The sequence below is a fragment of the Amblyomma americanum genome, chromosome 4, assembly GCF_052857255.1.
Source record: "Amblyomma americanum isolate KBUSLIRL-KWMA chromosome 4, ASM5285725v1, whole genome shotgun sequence".
In the NCBI taxonomy this organism is placed as follows: domain Eukaryota; kingdom Metazoa; phylum Arthropoda; class Arachnida; order Ixodida; family Ixodidae; genus Amblyomma; species Amblyomma americanum.
In genome coordinates this window covers 125,653,222-125,672,519 of record NC_135500.1, presented here as the reverse complement: position 1 = coordinate 125,672,519, position 19,298 = coordinate 125,653,222, and the positions used below count along the sequence as shown (strand labels likewise).

General features: G+C 47.3%; 1 protein-coding gene across 1 annotated transcript in view; it reads left to right on the top strand.

Moving 5' to 3' along the window:
* The window catches only part of LOC144129810 (disintegrin and metalloproteinase domain-containing protein 10-like), a 39,175-nt gene extending 20,075 nt beyond the window's left edge, over nt 1–19,100 (top strand). Inside the window, exons 7-14 of the mRNA XM_077663878.1 lie at nt 2,311–2,501; nt 6,018–6,216; nt 9,318–9,474; nt 11,735–11,833; nt 13,081–13,271; nt 15,956–16,161; nt 16,884–17,039; nt 18,905–19,100. Of these exons, the coding sequence (XP_077520004.1) occupies nt 2,311–2,501; nt 6,018–6,216; nt 9,318–9,474; nt 11,735–11,833; nt 13,081–13,271; nt 15,956–16,161; nt 16,884–17,039 (1,199 nt within the window). The 3' untranslated portion in view covers nt 18,905–19,100. The remainder of the gene's footprint in view (nt 1–2,310; nt 2,502–6,017; nt 6,217–9,317; nt 9,475–11,734; nt 11,834–13,080; nt 13,272–15,955; nt 16,162–16,883; nt 17,040–18,904) is intronic.
* The last annotated feature ends 198 nt before the right edge of the window (nt 19,101–19,298 follow it).

Sequence of the window (19,298 nt, the reverse complement as noted above, 5' to 3'; positions counted from 1 at the left end):
ATTTGTCTTGCAGGCTAGCATGTCCAATATTTTTGGACTAAAAGTTTCAATGCTGGAATATTGTAATGTAGTTTTATGGAAATATTGAAGGTAATGGTGCATTATTCCGATGCGTGGCAAAATCTATGTTTGATAGTTTTTCCATCGCTCGCATCGAGCTGTTAATACAGCCATAGAAAACCAGTGGGGAACATTTTTGAAGACAAAGCTTTAATAAAAAACTGCAATCCTGACAACGGGAGATCTGTGGATAATGGGGTGGAGCGCATATGGTAGGTTCTCTCAGATCATGAATGGAAATATACCAATATCGCTCTTACCGTGCCACGTGTCTTACCGATGCTCACCTACGGGGCAGAAACGTGGAGGCTAACGAAAGGGTTCAGCTTAAGCTAAGGACAACGCAGCGAGGTATGAAAAAAAAATTATAGGTGTAACGTTAAGAGACAGGAAGCGGGCGCAGTGAGTGAGGGAACAAACGCGGGTTGATATCCTAGTCGAAATAGAGAGGACGAAATGGGCTTGGGCAGGGCATGTAATGCGAAGACACGATAACCGGTAGTCCTTAAGGGTAACGGAATGAATTCCAAGAAAAGGCAAGCGTAGCAGGGGGCGGGAGAAATTTAGGTGGGCGGCTGAGATTAAGAAGTTGGCACGCATAGGGTGGGCGCAGCTGGCAAATGGCAGGTTCATTGGAAAGACATAGGAGGGGCCTTTGCCCTGCAGTGGGCGTAGTAGGGTTAATGATGGTGATGAGATGATGATGACGATAGTGAAATCTTACAATATACGTAAAAATTGCATTCATAAACTTTTTCCTGTTGAAAAACGCTTTTGCCCGAAATTGTTGGGTATGCTCAAGAGGAAAACCGGGGCCTGATCATTTAAACGCTAAAGCTTTTCAGGCTGAAACCTAGAACACAGATTGCTCTGCATAATCTCTTTTCATACAATTCTAAGACACTGGGACAGCAGCACTACCCCAATTTATTTGCAAAGATTGTTCGATTCTTGGTGGCACCGAGGAGCGACCACTCACGAGAGCACTGGAGTGCCAGTTTTCTATAATTTTGTCCAGCGTTTTTCAACAGAAAATACAGCAAATAAAAAAGTAGTTTTTAAGCGTTTGCTCCACCGAACTTGTAGCTTTTATAGCTATGAAAGGAAAGAGTAGGCAGTAGTTCTGCAAGGTTCATGAACTGCTGCTCAAACCCTTGTTTCTCTCTACCTCTCCGCAAAAAAAAAAAAAACAATTAAAGGGCTCCTGAACTACTTCTTCTGACCCATCCACTGGGCCACACGTGGATGAACATTTAAGATGAACATAGCTGCTTTACTTGCAGCATATGACCTGCATTGCTTCTCCAAAAGCTACTCGCCATTCTTCTGCACTTGCACATAATCAGCACCCCCCACATTGTACCTCGCGTTGGCGAGAGCACAGCTATATGCCACATTCCTTCTCCGTGACGAGCGGAAGGCTGCCATGAGAGTTAAGCGCAAGGGAAAGCACGGCAGTTTATATATGCGTACGAAAAGCAAGAAAAAAATGTATCTCTTGGAAAAAATGACATCAATAGCTGTTCCCCACCCACCTTCCCCGTCTATGAGCCGAGGCGCTCTTATGCAAGTGCGCTCATGGATGACCGCCGCTGGTACATATTGTAGTGAGTCCGCGCTCCCCTACCCATTTGCACCGAGTGGATCACACACATAGCGGGAACATTTGAGCGCGTTGCCTTGTAGTTAGCTCTGCGCACGCTGCGAGGGCTCCACACTGACATCGTGGTCACACAGTATGACAGGACTATCGTCACGCTGAGGCGACCCTCGGCGGTCGAAATTAATCCGCAGTCCTCCATTGGGTGCTGTGCAGTGTTCCCCCAGAGGGCAGCCAAAAACAGCACCTCTAACCCCAACCATCCAACCAATCCTCCAAGCAGTCCTCCATTACGGCACCTGTCAGAGCCTTTTTTTAGCATTGGGGCGTTAAACCTCACATACCGGAGTTTAATAGGGCCCACACAATATGACAATGCGCCCGCAGCTGACGCTGCATGGACCTTAGGTCCACGCGCTTAAGAGTTCCCGCGTGGCTGAGGTGTGTACGGGCAACATTGCCATCGGTCTGTAGATGAACGCGAGAGTTTTTACATTACGACATATTACGACAGCATTTGCCGAAGAAAAAGTCCGTTACAGTCTTATCAGCGCAGCTGCTCGGCAGAATATTTCTAGCATCTCGCAGTGCCCGGGCAGGGGTGTGTTTTGCGCTGCGCTACAGTTCGGTGACCGTTGTCTCCGCTGCAGTGGGTCAGGGCGGCATCTGCGAGAAGAACCGGCCCTCCGTGGACCTGAAGCCCGGCACGACCGAGTACAGGCAGTACCACCTGAGCCTCAACACGGGCATCGTTACGTTCCTCAACTACAACAACCCGGTGTCACAGTCCGTCTCCGAGATAACCTTCTGCCACGAGATGGGCCACAACTTCGGCTCGCCCGTAAGTGCGCGTCGTTCACCTGTCGCAGAAAGGACGGCTGCTGTTTTGCGTCCCCGACACGCCTTTTTTGTACCTTTGCGCTTAGCAACAGTACGAAGCACGAGTGATGCGGACGGCACATCAGCGCGGTCTTTGTAACGCTTTCATGTCGCCCGCTTTCTTTGCTCTCCGTGGATTTACGCTGTCTGTCGCTCAAACGTGGACATGAGAGCGAGGCGGTTTGCCAGCACATGATCAGTTGTGCTGCGTAGTGTGGGGTTGCTACTGACTTGAAGGTTTGCGGTAGTATTTTGTGATACATCACTGCAGTGATTCAGCAAGACCAGAAGGAGATCCATTCGGTAGGCGAGCTGTCTGGCATTTTCTTTTAAAGCTCTTAGACGCCCGTTCCTGCGTTTCGTGTCGTCGTCGGCGTTGCCGTGATGACAGGTGGAGTGTTGGCAGGTATAGTAGCAGACCGAAACGCCACCTTCCACGGCGAGAGCGTAGGAATGAACAACCGGAAAGTGGCTGCCACGGGTAGGTTCCGGAGTGTGGCTAGAAGCGCAACACGCCACCTTTCAGTGGTGGCAGGTGGCGTGTGAAGAGCTGCGCTCAAAGTTCGCATTACCGACTATCGTAATCGTCTGTCAATTTTTATCGTCGATAACCCTCATGATTGTTGATGACAGCGATCATGGGGAGAAGGGCTGCAATTGTCATGATAGCTCTCCAGTTACACCTGTTATAAGTCGTCACAGAATCCGCGAGTAGAAATCTGGCGCTCTGATTAAATCAGAATTCGGAGTTTGGCACACTATCGCGCCACTTGCGGTGTTTAGAAAAACGGCTCAGCGCAGCTCATAGTACAGATAGCGGACAACGTAAGTGGCTGTCCAACTCCTGGGCTGCGCCACCATGTGGTAACCTCGGTAAAGTGGCCGATGGGAATAACCTGTTATCAATGCGGAGTTTCTCAGCTGGCATTAATGTACGGCTCTGATCATCGTGACCTTTTTTCTGACGATTCCTAAAGCGTTTTCATTTAATTTAAGACATACTGCTAGCTTCAAGCAGGAGGCTGCTGTAATTCACTCCGAGGGAGATAGGGAGGGGCGAAGCGAAAACAAATGTCTAAGCACCGCCTCCTACATATGTTCCATGCCTGGTCATCGGCGACAAGGATGCCGACCGTCGCACTTTTTGTCAAGGCTGCCAGCGCCGCTTCTCGGCGACCTGCAAAAGTACGCGTGCGGCGATGTTTGAGGCGCTCGCCATTAAGAGGCGCACGCATTTGAAAATACCTAAAACCTCGTTCATCGCCTGGTTCATCGCTGCGCGCCTAGTATTGCCACTGGCCGTGATAAGGTGTTCGCATCGCAGATAAACCGCTCGTGACAGAGATTGAAGTGCGCGCGTGGGCACATAGTGAAAACCTCTCCGCACCTCCTCACACTTCGCCCGCAAGGAGCGCTGGTAGCCTTGATTTTGCTTGAACGGCCGCTTTTGAGCCGATGCCCAGGCATAGAAAATATAGGAGGCTATGGTCTAGTTTTCGCATATAATTTCCAAAGTGTTAAAGCGAATTTTACGGTTGGAGCTGGTAACAATGAATAAATTGTTCGCTGGGATGCACATCTTAGCTGAATTGGAAAAGAGGACATCTTTCAGCATCGAAACGGCCGGAGTATTTCATAGCATAGAAGAACTGACCTGGACATACGCACGTGAAACAAACTGAGTTGTAGAAATATATCTGAGGGCGTGTCATACGGCTTGTGCTTATAATAAGTGACGGCATAATAATAATTGGTGTTTGGGGAAAGAAAATGGCGCAGTATCTGTCTCATATATCATTGGACACTTGAACCGCGCCGTAAGGGAAGGGATAAAGGAGGGAGTGAAAGAAGAAAGGAAGAAAGAGGTGCCGTAGTGGAAGGCTCCGGAATAGTTTCGACCACCTGGGGATCTTTAACGTGCACTGACATCGCACAGCACACGGGTGCCTTAGCGTTTTGCCTCCATAAAAACGCAGCCGCCGCGGTTGGGTTCGAACCCGAGTACTCCGGATCAGTAGCCGAGCGCCCTAACCACTGAGCCACCGCGGCGGGTATGACGACATCGATGGACGGCACTTTCGTGATTTATAAGTGCAACGAAAAAACAAAGGATTGCCAGAAAGGAGAAGTGCGCAAAAAAGTTATTTTGGTTAAGGGGAGAAGAGGGTCTTAGAAAAAATTTATTAGTTAAGTCATTTTTATGAAAAACATCAGGGAATATGTCTGCCTGCGTGCTTACTCCAAATATGTAATTTCATTTCATGTACAACAAGTACTCGTGCACTTATACGATATGTGCTGTAACTTTTTGCCGAGAGCTTTAAAAATTTTTTGTTGCTGGAACTTGCTAGATTGCATGCCGTTGGTTTCTCTTCACATCAAGGTATCGAATGAGGGTAAAATTACCATCTTGCCTGGCATGGAAGTTGAGTTATAGGATTTTTAATTGTAACTTAAAAACAGAAATACAAAGATTCCTCCCGTTTGTGAAGAAGCAACTTCAAAACGCTATAACTCAACTTCTATGTAAGGAAGTGAAATAATTTTACCTTTATTGCGTAGCTTGATGTCAAGAGAAGCAATGGCACGCATTCTAGCAAATTTCGTGCAGTGAAATTTTTTAAACGTTCTCGACAAAATGTTACCTAACATAATATATAAGGGCACAAGAACTTGTTTTACATAAAATTAAATTACATAGGCAGCACAAAAATATTCCCTAATGTTTTCATAAGTGACACTTCATTAATAAATTTTTTTGCTTCGAAGACCAGCTTCCCCTGAAAGTCGGGGGTTCTCATAGATGAGACTTGCCACACCCTTATGTTTACGCCGTAACTATTCCGTATCACTTTGTCTTTCGTGTATAATGACCAAAAATTCCGCTTCGCCAATAACCACCATCTGCTACTGCTACCAAGTCGGTGGCTATGAACAAGTCCTCTATGTAGAGCCGAAATGTTCTCGGCGCACTGAGAGCTTAAACCTTTCAGCAGAGGCAGCTTCGTTTCTGTAATGTCGCTGGGTCCTTGCTGCGACAGCGATAGGGCAGTACCCATGGTGCTCTCCCACTTACTCCAGACCTTCGGTACTATCAGTACTTCGATACTATCGACCACACAGGTTTCTGCACACACCCTGCAATTCCCCGCTGGATGGACAAAGGCTTCCCTTTGTATGTGGCAGTAGCAAGGTCCACTTCGCCCGAGGTATTTATGTTTTGCTTTGTCCTACTGTGAAATCAGTTCTTTAATATGAACTAGGCTAATCCTATCTATGTCAGAACTAAGTCAACTTCCACCTACCGCCTGCCTCCTACCTACCAGTGGCAGGCGGAAAAGCGACCCTCATATTTTCGGAGAATGCCGCGTGCCGCTAACTGAGATCTAGCCCACAATGAGGCTTGTCAACAAGCACGGCTGCTAAGAGCGAGACTACTATAGGCCAGTTGCCCAGCCAGTTGCTAATGGCTGCGCAGCACGACGCCCCTCCAGGAGTGAGCTGCTTCGGAGCCTGCGCGCCGTGCGGGTCGCGAGGCAACTACATCATGTTTCCCTCGGCCACCAAGGGCACCGAATTCAACAACGACAAATTCTCGCCCTGCAGCCTGCGCAACATCACCAGCGTCCTCAAGCCGATGTTCGAAGGCCGGAGCAACCGCGAGAACTGCTTTCAGGGTGAGCTCCGAAAGCGCTGGGCATGGCACTGGTAGGTCGCCCAGCTCAGGCTTATATTAATGCGAAAGCATTTCTAGGCTATGTCGGCGGTTTCGTGTCATCAAAACGTGTCCATTCCATTCCAAAAACCTTTATTTTCATCAGAAGGGAGGCCTCCTACTCCCTACCCCCGGCACGCAGGCCTAGGGGGTAGGGGCCGGGACCCCCGCGATTAAAGGCAGGCAAAGAGTTGCTGACTCTTCGCGGCCTCCACCGCCAGATGAATGGCTTGCTTCTGCTTGACGGGGTCCGTGCTCCGCAGAAGGGTCTCCCAGGCTTCTCTACTATCAATTCCTTCGTTAGCCCCTGGGGAGTCTACACATTCCCAAATTACGTGATCGAGGGTCCCCCTCTCTCCACATTTTTTGCACTTATCATCTATGTCTTCGTCTTTGAGGACGTGCGATGCCCAGACGGGATTAATGTAATTTGGGCAGCAGTTGTGACGTTCGCAGAAGAGGTAGCATCAAACGAGCGGTTGTAAACGAAACAGGATGACGTGAGAATGCACAAAATTTCAAAATCGGATCATTACTTAATTAAGTAGAGCCAAAAATATCCAAAAAGTGGGCGGGGCGAGATCAAAAGTGGCGCCAAATTTGAAAACATCGGAAGTTGGTGGAGTGAAAGCGTGGCGCCAAATTTGAAAAACCGGCAGTGCGGCCGGAGCCAAGCGTAGCGCCAAATTTGAAAGTGCAAAGGGAGGCAAAGAGGGGCAAAGAGGGGCGAGGAAGCGTCAATGCTTTAGCATTACTCCAATGCGGGCTACCGCAGTGATCTCGAACGTGTTTTTGTAAGGTAACAGAACGGCGTTGTCCTGCGTGCTTTTAAATCTTGTATGTTCCTTATCATTCGCGCGGGTTTCCAGCGAAAATTATGCGCGTGTTAATCCGTAATTCAAAGAATGGCAGTCCAGACATCCTGCTATGCAAGGCGCTGTGTGCGGAAGCATTAGAAGTAAAAGACGGCCGGAGAATGGGAAAGGGAAACAAGGCAGTCCAACACGTCGGTTAAGATGGATAACGCCCTTTGTTTTGTAGCATTCACCATGCGAAGGGGTTCATTTTGGTTGCGACAGTGCCGGTGCAATGGTCCGGTAGGTAGATCATGGTAAGAGAGATGGACGATTTATGACAGGCTAATTTTATTACTTCGTGTTCCTTCCCGAACTAAAAGAAAGGACACGTATGCAGGAAGGGAGCAGTTAACAACAGTCAGGATAACTGTACAACATGGCGGCGCTGCATCTAACTTTTGCGGACGACCTCACTTATAATGGTGCGTTGATCATTTGAAAGCGCTCACTGACATGCTTATCTGTAGTCTGAGCGGTTATGACACGGCGAGTACGGCGCCGTTTTTAAAACGCGAATGCTCAGTTGGTTGTCAGGAGAAAATACGCTAAAGTTCTTTTTGGATGTTAACGTAGTCTATAGGTTAGTTATACATCATTTAGACTATTCGTTAGGCAATAAATATTAAGAAAAAATTTTGAACATTATGGGTTGGTCTTTTTGTTTATTTTTCGAAAATTCGGCGGAATTTTTTCGGTGTTTATTTCAGAATAACACACTCGGTTGCTTTCAGCGATTATTATTTTCTACATGCGAATATTCGATTTTTACCGATGAAATATATGACGTCGCTGTGCGTTAAAAGGTGACGTACAGTTTGCATTAAATTTTTTTTTACTAGCCGCTCATGTAGCAATATGTACACCACATAAACGGCCATCGTAAGAGCTGTTTTTGCAGTAGAAAGTCGTGCAGTCGCAACAAAAAGTAACAATGCCGAAGTTAAACGATTCGACCGTGAGAGAAACAACGTAAGTGGAATTTTAATACTAAAACTTGACTGCCACATTTTGGCTTCACTCTGCGCTAAATGAGAGGACAGCGCACCCTATGCTCCGCTTGATGAGGCAGCGATAGAACTGCCGCGGCTTAACCGTCGCCGAGGCCAGAAAACGCCATCTTGGCGCCGTTTAGGCATGGCTTCGCGTTGATGGTTGCTTGTTGCGGTTCCAGAAGTTTTCAGTGTCCTTGCATGCAGTGTAAAGACCTACTTAACGAAGCTACGGTCCCACGTCGGCGATAAGTCTAAGCAGACGACGCTATAGCCAGTAGCGCTTAGGTAAGTCGTCCAGCCTTCCTATTTTCAACAGCGTGTGTGAGTTCGCGGATAAGTGCCTCAATACTCACACTCACTGTACTAAATTTCTAAGATACCTTCGTATCACCGCGTTCCCGGCTCCAGCACTTCCTTAATTTTCTGCTGCGACTTACTTCAGCTATTACTGAATAGCTAGCTAGTTGTGACATGCATACCAGAAATTTATTCATTTACCCACAGCGTCAAGCGGAATTGCAGTGGGGGGAGGGTATACATAAAAGAAAACATGAGATAAGCAGTGCCAGCCATGAAAACAAGTCAAAATCTCGGAGCATCACAAAACTTCAATGTTGATTATAACATAGAAAAGAAAACATAATCGGACATAATACAAGCAGTGTCTGAAGGCAATTTGTTCCAATGGCGTTTTGTTTTGGGAAAAAATATCTTTTTCGGTTGGTATGATGACCTTTTTCGATTAAAACCCAATTTCAAAAAAAGAAATGAACTCAGCGTGATTTTGTCGGTGTTTTTCGGTTTAAACCGAACAGTCCAATCCCGTAGTTAAGTGCTGTTCGGTCGTGCAAGAAAGGTTGCACATGTGGAGAATAAAAATGCGGTAAGCTGCATCGCATTGCGGAAGCTAGTCTGATAGCAGCTCCGTAAGATGCGATTGAGAGACTATCGTTGCTCTTGCAACTTTCACTTATCGTAAGCGTAGGCCGAAGGATAGCGTGGCTGGCTTGTTCACATTCTGTTAAGGAGCGACAATTCTTTTCTTACGACGTCGGCATCACATGGACCGAAAACTCTCATTCCCCCTAGAAGGGATGTATCGCTGCCGTCATTTAGATCCTTGCGTTCGCGCGTGCGTTGCACGGCGTACTAAGTGGCACTGGTAGGAGGGCAGAGATATACAAGCGAATCGCCTCGGTCTCGTCTCTGAGCAGTGTTCGCTGGTCCCATCTGCGGCAACGACATCGTGGAAGGGAACGAAGAGTGCGACTGCGGCGCTTACTTGGCCGATTGTGAGGAGAAGTGCTGCTACCCGCGCCACAACACTGTGGGCGCTCCCGGCTGCACACTCCGCAAGGGCGAGGACTGCAGGTAAATAAATGCCTCACTGCGTGCACTATTATTGTTCCTTAGCTTATTCAGGATGGGGCAGCACCCGCGCCGTCGTTTCCCCCTCGCGATGCTATGTTGGGTCAGCTGTTGCTGGCCGTGGACCCGTTCCCCATTGGGAACTGGAACTCTCTTGGATGTCCCATAGACGTCCTAAACATCCACAGGACGTACATGTACCATAGACGTCCGTGACCCATTGGGCACTGGAACTCTCTTGGATGTCCCATAGACGTCCTAAACATCCACAGGACGTCCATGGGGTGAACTGCGTGTGGTGCGTGTGATGTGGTCAGTGTGTGCGTGGAGTGGCGTATAAATATGTCTAAACTGGAAAAAAAGCGAGAGGATATTTTGTTTTCATCACGGCAGCAACGTCCCGGCGACTTTCCGTGTGTTCCACGTGGGATGTAGTCGGCTGTGACTGCTCGGCGACATCGGCAAATTATATCGGGCTGCATATCCTCCAGTGCACTGAAATGGGACAGCGGCTAATCGAGATTTGTACGTGATAACGCGTGGAAAGAAATAAAAAACCTGACTTAAGTCAGGTTGCTGAAAACAGACAATTTGAAAGTGCGTGAGATAAGCCATGCGAAGAACCCGCAGTTTTTTTTAAAATAAATTTCACGTTATAATAACCACTGAAAATGGGGTAACGTGATGGTGGAAATTCTGTGAACAGACGAGCTAACGTGACACGGAAGCTAACTCTTCATTGGGCTCACTTGCGCTCATAGAGAATAGAACAACTCGACGCCGGTGACATCAACATGTGAACTCGGTGGTCGTCCAAGACCACAATCGTCGTCATTTCCGGCCGCGCTCAATTTAACGGCAGCATAACACATATGAAACATCAGTGCGGTGGCAGACCAAGTTTTTGCTGCTCCGCGTCAAGATACATGCGCTTTCGGAAAGCTTGCAGGCAAAGCGACCTCTGCTGTGCACGTAACTCGTCGAAGCACCCAAGATTTTTTAAGCTACAGCGCCGAGGGTAACAGCGTTTTCAAAATTCTAGAAACTGATATGGATTAAAATTATGGTCGGCTACATGCCTCTCAATAATGAAGAGCCTAGCAATAGTTTAGAAGTTAACTATTCAATATTAGCTAACCAGCCTGCTGGTTAGCACGTCTTAGCTGCATTCTGATGTAGAACTCCGCCGACAATGCTAAGCCGAAAAGAGCGCTCTTCCAATTTAAAAAGCCTATTTTTAAAAACATCTTGTATATTAGTAGCTGTTCGTGTTTAACGTCCCAAAGTAGTACACAGGTTGCGATAGACGATGTGGAGGGGAACTTTGCTACCTGGGGTTCTTTAACGTGCACTGACATATCGTACAGCACATGGGTGTTATTGTATCCATCGAAATGAGGCCGCCGCGGTCGAGATGTACCCTGAACTTCGGGTCAGAAGCCGAACGCTATAGCCGCTAAGGTGCCTCTGCGGGGATAGGAGGAAAAAAAAGAAAGATTGGCTCCTGGTAGTAATTCCATAAAGTTTATGCTTGTAAAGTAAAAAAGTTCACTTGATATCACTGTCTCTTCCTGCTCATTGTTGATTGTCGTTCACGGATGGAAGAATGGTGACATTGTTACCAATAGGATAAAACGACACTGACAGAGCATCGTGAAGTTTATTGAGAGGTTATAGGTTTGTACGCAGTTTCTTCTTGCCTGTAAAAATGAAGAGGAACACAAAAGGTTGAGGCTAGTCTAGTAAGGAAGCTAGGTTAAGAAACAAAATGGGCAAACTTCCGAGGGTAGGAAAATAAGTTATGAAATGGGCAATTTCAGGTTCTTAATCCCCAGAAATTAGGCTCTCAGCCAAAGCTTGTGAAACGCGCTAGCAACCAAATTACCGCGCGGCCGATATGAAAGTGGCACTTGTAGAACGGAAGAAAAAGTTAATGCTGTGCAGATCGTTATGTAGTGCTTAGACTCGGATGACGACTCGTACCTAACTCAAATTGCAAAGTGCTATATGTGTAGTGGAACTCTGGAACTCAATCTACTTCGAATACCTAAAAATGTTTTTTTCATAACCTCAGTGACCGGAACCATTTCGTGCTTTCTAGTGAGATGGTAGCATGGGCAGTCATCGGTATATATAGCTCGAAACGGTTTCCAGCATTTCAGAAGCCTCTCTGAAACTTCCTGCTTAAACTCAATGAAATTGAATGGTTTTTGAGCGTTCTATCTATTAAATGTTCAATTTTCAAATCTTATGTTCGGCGCAGCCCATCAGCTGGTCCGTGCTGCACCACCGATTGTAAGCTTCTCGACTCCAGCGTGCTGTGCAAACAGGACACCATGTGCCGGAACTTATCATACTGCGAGTATCCTTTTCTGCGGTGTTTAAAAGATGTTATGCTTGGATTGGTCATAAGTTTACTAGCTTAAGCCATGGCCTATTGCTTCGCTTTCTTCGTGCGTAGTGCATTTTGGTTAAGGGGTCCTTGCGCCATAATAATTAAATCACCATTCTTCGTGCAAACCCTGCAGAGTGTTGTCTGTCAACTTCACCCGAAGTGCTGTATTTTTGCTGCACTAATTCATTCGCTTCGCATGTAAACATTAGCTGTGAACAATTTGTTGTAAATATCACTTCTGTTAATCTGTAACCCTTCCTGTCATGTAAATATAGCGGCTTGTCCGCTTGTTTGGGACTAGAATGTTGCCCACTGCACCGCAGCGTCAACAGTGGTGATGACTGTACGGTTAAAGAGTCTTTTTAAGATGGTAGGCTACTTTGGGGTACAATGTTCAGGGTCTTAATTCACGCGAAGAATAATGAACATCAGTACCAGGGCAAGCGGCGGAGGTTGGTCTTTGAACCACGCAACTTCTAGCGATAACTTTAACCACCCGAGTCATTGCCAGATGCGTTTAGGTTTGATGGAGGCAAAAGTGGCACCGAATAGGTTGATTTTCTGCGGCACTTGGCGTATGTATCACTGAACTGGCGACAAGTTTCGTGAGGGTCAAGCGCAGTTCCTCATCTCAAAGGGACGCATGATCACCTGTGGCCGCTGCATAGTCTAGTAAATCCCTTTACACATGTAATACGCAAGCTTCGCGTATACTGTCATTGCCTCTAGGGATTGCGAGTAGGAGGGATAGTTTTGTTTGCAGCGAAAGCTACTATAGCTTCGGTTTACCCATTTAGCCATTTTAACTTAGTTCCGTTCAGTGGCCTGTGCCTGATGTGGCAGGTGGCAAAGTAGAGAAAGGGAAATCCCCCTCCACGTTTAGGGGAGAGCAGGGAGGGGAAAGAGAGAGAGGGTAGGACGCGACAGGTGGCCCAGTGGCTTGGAAGGCTATGGCGAGAGTGGAGGAATGCTCAACCCCGGAAGGTGGCTGCCACGGCAAGCGAGTGCCCAGAGGGCATGGCTTCTGTGGAAGGAATAGGTTAGGAGGAGTGCGGCGGAATGCGCAACATGAAGAAGTTTTCTCGGCAGAATGAAGGGCTGTACGAGCCAAACCGTATTAAAGCTCGACTGTTAAGCCTAGCTCTCTATAAATGTTTCATTTCCCCTGTACGCGGTGCGAGAGTGTGCGTGCTCCTTGACCGCGCCGTGCGAAGCGGCATCAACGCCACCTGTCCACTGGGCCCTCCGAAGCCGGACTTGACACCCTGCAACGAGGGCACGCAGGTGTGCATGAAGGGGGAGTGCTCGAGCTCCATCTGCATGAAGTACGGACTCAAGGAGTGCACGCTCACGGGCTCCCGGTACTCGGTGGACGAACTCTGCCTCATCGCCTGCCAGGAGTCCGGTAAGCTGGCTGTGACAGCGAAGCACTAACGTGCGTTACGGCTCGCAATAAACATAACCCGATCAGAAAATCAATTAACGCGGCTGAAATTTCGCTTTTATTTTTTTGTGCCAATTTTATTGAATTATTCGATCGTTTGGCGATGGCAGAACGTATCTGCATGCTTGAACTAACGATTAAGGGCGAAAAATGTGTCGAAATACAATTCGAACGACTTTTTCGACGGCGGCTGCGTTTCGATGGAGGCGAAACGCTAAGGCGCCCGTGGGCTGTGCGTTGTCAGTGCACGGTAAAGATCCCCGGGTGGTCTAAATTTTTCCAGAGTCCTCCACTACGGCACCTCTTTCTTCCTTTCTTCTCTCACTCTCTCATTTATCCCTTCCCTTGCGGCGCTGTTCAGGCGTCCGCCAAAATGTGAGGCAGATACTGCGCCGTTTCCTTTCCCCAAAAGCCAATTTTCAATTTTGAACGCATTTTTCGATAAACCGAACTTTGCTAAGTTGAGTAATACAGCGCGAATTGATCCCGAGACGGAGTAGGAGGACACACACGGACGAGCGCTGTGTCTTCCTTCGTCCCTGGTTCAATTCGCGCGGTATTACTCAATGGATTACCAACCCGCCCAAGCTTCAGTTTACCTAATTCCCCCGCCGAAGTATTGTATTCAATGAATATGTGTTTTATTTGAACGAATGTCAGCAGACTGCACCTTCCAGATGAGCAGAAATTTTGGGGAAGCATTAAATTAGTGTTTCTTGGGCATAATGCATAATTTCAGCAGACGTGCATCTTTTTCTTTTTCGCAAATCATCGTACACTGCAATTCTTGCAAAGCTTGTTCAGCGCCATTCTTTTACCTGCAAAACATTAGGATTAGATGCAGTAACCGAACGGATGGGACAGATCGATTGCCTTCTGTTTCGTCTCGGGATCGAGTGATGGAACAACATTTTGTTAAAAAAATGCAATTTGTTTTTCAGCGATGAAGGGCGTAATTAATGTTTAGAAGTTCAAAGCATATGCCGCCCGGAAATATTTTCTACCAAATAGTGTGCATGGAAGCTTATACGAGCTCTCCCAGTTCGAGAAGTTTGCTGAGGTTAGCAGGAAATGACTTTTTTTTTTTGTCTAAACTGCCAATTGCAGAATACATGGCTGGTGTTTTCAGTAATAAAATTGAGTAGTTTATGTTTGTTCGTTTCAGTTCCGCAAACTTTCACTTCCGTGAACAATTCTCTAAGTCTGCAGAAGTTCGTTCATGTTTTACTTCACTGCATTAATAAAGAACGGAACTGAATTGTCATCCGCACTGACGCCCTTCAAGTTGTCCAGTTGCTACGACGTGTTAGCCGCTGTCCCACGATATGTCAGGACATCCACCGGCTCGCGGCACGCATCCCGCAGCCAGTACGTATTGAGTGGGTCCCACGGGATCTGCTGACCTATCAAAACCAGGCAGACTTAGCGACCCGCCTTGCGAATACAAGCTCATCACCGTCTCGCCTCCTTCATTTGGACAATTTTACCCTTCTTTCATCAAGAAAGGAACTCCTCTGGCGCCGCACACGTGCTCTCATGCCTCCGTGTGCGGTAACCCTTCCCCGCGGTCTTACCCGTGCAGAGGAGGTTGCGCTTAGGAGGATCCGCGTCGGGGTTGCCCTCACACCAGCCATCACTCGGAAGTGGCCTCAGTACCGAGAATTGTTTCCTCGGCCAGGGTGTCCGGTATGTAAACACAAGGACATTGAGGCCGACATTCATCACTTACTGGGGGACTGCCCAGCTCTCAAGCCTACAAGGATCCGGCACCTGATGGTCGCGGGTCTTTCACCAAGAAACCCTGCTTCATACATTGCCTGGACGCAGGGACCGTACCATCGTTCTCTACTGGACTTCATCAAATCAGCTAACCTTTTTCCATTCATTTAGTCTCTACTGCATCATTCATCACACCTTCACCCATCATTGATGCCCTGGGGCAATAAATTTCGCTTTAAAAAAATTAGAATCGTTATATTATACACGGCTTCAAAAGCAATGGCGGTCGACCGAGCAGGTTAAGTTCACAGGCTACGTATGTTCTGCTGCTTTTAGTCCAACCTACTATTTTGTCAGTAGTTAATGATTTTTGTGCAAAAGCCACTCATTGTCTTGCTATAGACATTAATAGTCTCTAGATATTGAAACTTTTACTGTCTCCGCAGGAGGATGCCAAATAAATAATGCTTACTCTTTTTGCGTTTGACGATGAACCTGATGTTTACGTGCCATGTCAATCATGCACGAGAAAAGCACGGGGCTTAATTGCTTGTTTCTTTGTTGAGGATGATTAGGTGCCCTCTCAATTTTTCCTACTGCAAAGTACTTGCCGCGCTCGGCACGAGCGCAAATCATGCCTGTAGGTTAAGGAAACAAAAAAAAAGCTTTTTACTGCATCGCTCTTCAGTGGCGTAGCATGTTGACTGCGGGTTTTGAAACACGAAACCCGTACGCTGCTGCATGAGCAGCAGAACCGCGGTATTTTAGATAGCACGCGTTACCAAATGGGTTTTTGTCCTCGCTGGCCAGGGTGCTATTGCGCACAACAAAACAGACAAGGTCGCCTTCTATCATTCTTGGAACTTTTTCTGTTCTTTTCGGTGTGTGTCACCCTTGAGCAAGAAGAAGCATTCCCTCTGAAACAGGACAGTGCCTCCCGGCGTGCGATTTCCCGAAGATGAAGGCCCACTGCGGGGCCAAGTTGACTCCAGGAGCACCGTGCAATGGCCTGCGGGGCTACTGCGACGTGTTCCGCAAGTGCCGAGACGTGGACGCCGAGGGCCCTCTTACGCGCCTGCAGCGCATATTTTTCGGCGAGCGGTCCGTCAACAAGATCAAGGACTTCATCATGGTACGTGAGAGCGCGTCCAGAAGACGCGACGTCAGTAAGTGTGGTTCGAGCCAGAGTTCTTTGATGCTCCTGTTGCTATTCTTCGCCACAGGATTCTTGAACCAAAACCCGGTATCCTGATCAGTCCAAAACTGGGACGCTATAGTTAATTGCCACACGGCCTGTGGTTTTCAGATGAACAGCGTTGCCTTAAGCAGATTTATGCTTTAGGTGTAAGATCTGTAGGCTGCGATCAATGAATACATTTCTGCTGTTTACAGCCAAGATTTTCGTCATCTCGTCTCCAAAAACAGTCTTGTACTGTGTTTACTGCTTACTATTGGAAGGCACACGGGCGGAGGGAAGGCGATTCCCACGCGTGCTTTCTGCTGACTTCCTTCTAGCGCAGGTTCTGTCAGAAAAAGCAGTCAGAACTGTGGACCTTTAAAGACCCGAAGACAACAGCTGCAGTGCGGACAAAATTCTCACACACATTAGCGTCTGCAAGCTGTGTGCATGGCATATAGTGCATTGCAGCACCCGAAGAAAAGTAATCCAGGTTGCTGGGCAAAAGATCTTCTCTGCTGAGATTTTTGCTTCACTTGCGTACTGATTTCCCCTGTACTCCCTTGAAACTCCTCAATCAGCTTATGTGGAGCTATTCTTTCTTTAAGAGGAGTCCTCCACACATCTAACTGTAGGACTTGCACAGCGGTTTACCACACACCGGTTGTCACTTGCAGCTACATCCGCTGCTTTCGGCGTTCCTGGCTTTGGGTACGCTGTGGCTGATGATCCTGGCTTTCCGCTGCCTGGCCGTCCACACGCCGACCAGCAACCCGAACAAGAAGCCGGCGCACAAGCTCAAGGACACTCTGAAGCAGCCGTGGCGGCTCTAGGTGAGGAGTGCGACAAGAATAGGTATTGCGTAGAAGCTGCCCGGTCTCGTCTGGTATGTACAAAGCACGAAATTTCAGTCGATCCAGGCTTTGGGTTCATCTCTATATCTTCGTTGCAGGATAAATGGTCTTTGTAAATGCACAGTTAGTGCGCAGTCAGTTGTCCCTGTTGCGTGTGTTACATGATGTGTTATGTGAGTTGACTGGCCCTATTTCATCATGCTAAATGTGTATTCACTCTTGTGCGTGGCCTACAGGCAGCACTGTTTTAGACAAAACCAGGTGAAGACTCTGACAACCAACAGTGGGCATACAGTGGTCATTGAAACCCCTTTCGGTCTTGTAGCAAACAAATTCAACGAATACGAACGTATTATATGTGAAAAATGGTTTCTTTAGGTTTTGAACACCTATGCATTAGAGCATCAATGTGTCATCAGAGCCGAAAACGATCGCGAATAAGCAATAGTGCTTCCTTTGACCGAATTGCACCTTCTATTAGTACATAGTGCATTAAGCCAGCAAAAATCTGTCGAGGGGTCTCCTGTCTCCTCTGATTTCAGGGTAAGTCATGTCAAGGGGAGTCTAGGTCTTCCTCAAGCAAGGTGTTGGCCTCCCAGGGGTAGAGTGCTCGGGCGGCCTCGTCCGCGTGCAGATTGCTCATGATCCCTTCATGCCCGGGTATCCATATTATTGTCGGTTGTGGGCTATTGGATACGCGCACTGCGGAGTGCTTTCTGCAGTCTTTTATGAGTTTCTTCGCTTGTTGGCAGATGTCCCCGGTGAGGTAGCTCCTACATGCAGTTTTAGAATCCATATAAATTTTAATATGGGTTTGAATTTGGTGGCTCTCTCTGGTTGTCAGGGCGACTGCCACTTCCTATCCCTCCCGGTCCGCGCTTTTGGTGTTTTTTTAGTGAGTCTCTGATTTTACAGTTTCTCTCAACACCGGCTACTGTGGATGTTCTGAATTTGTTTGTGATTGCATCTGTGAATCTTGGCAAATTGTCGAATGTAGACTTTCTTTCAAAGTATTCAGCTCTGGCTGTTCCTCTTCCCTTGTTTATGGTGGAATCCATGCATTTTGGTATGAGTGCCACGTTGTATAGCTCCCTATGGCTGTCGTTTATTTATTTCTTGTCGCTGTCTTCATCTCCGTGAATGTCTGCATGGGTGGAAAGTATTTTTCAGCACACGTGCTTGCGTGTGCGTGCGTGCGCACAGCTTAGTGAGGAAGGGGCCGGGTACCATGAGTTAATGATGGAATTACCATGTCGACTACTCTAAATGGAACTGATTACTGAGAGTACATAAAAATATATGTCAACGGCATCTTTAAAACAAATATCATCAGTGGGGAGAAAACTGGTTCCGCCACATGTGCTTAGATAGTGGTATGACGTTTAGTTGTAAGCGGTGTCACCCTTCACTGTTATTACTGCGAAAGCATTTCTTGTCTCATGTGTGGCGTGCACACGACCTGTCAGCAGAGCGTGTCATAAGAGCGTGTCCGCACGAAAATGACCATTCGAAAAAAAAAATTCGCTGGTATTGCGGTTCGAACACAGGCCCTCTGTGTACCAGGCGGGCGCGCAGCACATAGGGGACGGAGTGAACGCTTTGTAATGCGTACGACAGTTAAGTGTTTTGGATATATGTACTGATGCTAGACAACAATGACTTGCCAAAAAAAGTGACATTCAAGCGCAAATGCTTTCTCATTTCTGTAATGCAGCTGGCTACAGTGCCCTACAATTTTTATTTAGTGAGTGGTTTGTATGGCGTCTCTGTATTTGCGCTTGTCTATTAGAAATAAATCGAAAGAACCTTTACCGACGTCAATACTGTCTACTTATTTTTTCCAGAAGCTATGGAGCACTGACGCGGATCCCCGTCATCCCGAGACCGCTGCCCTCAGAGCGTTCTTCAGAACTGAGGCTGATTTTTTTTCTTTTATTATTCTGCGCAGATTTTTATTACCACTGTACAAAAAAAAAACTGGTATAATTTATATCGAAGCGGTAAATAGGCTGACATATTTATTTCATGCGCCAATTAAACTTGTACATTAATGTAAACGTGAATGGACGTCAGTACGCTGCTCATTTTGCTACCTGCTGTATCTCTAACACCGGGCTAAGATCGGTGTCGCATAAACGACGCCTAGAAAAAGAAAAGCACCGTTTTAGAGTTCCACGTTTCAATGCTCAACACGTACCTGCAGATACGAAGGGCACGCACACACCGACTGTTTCTTTC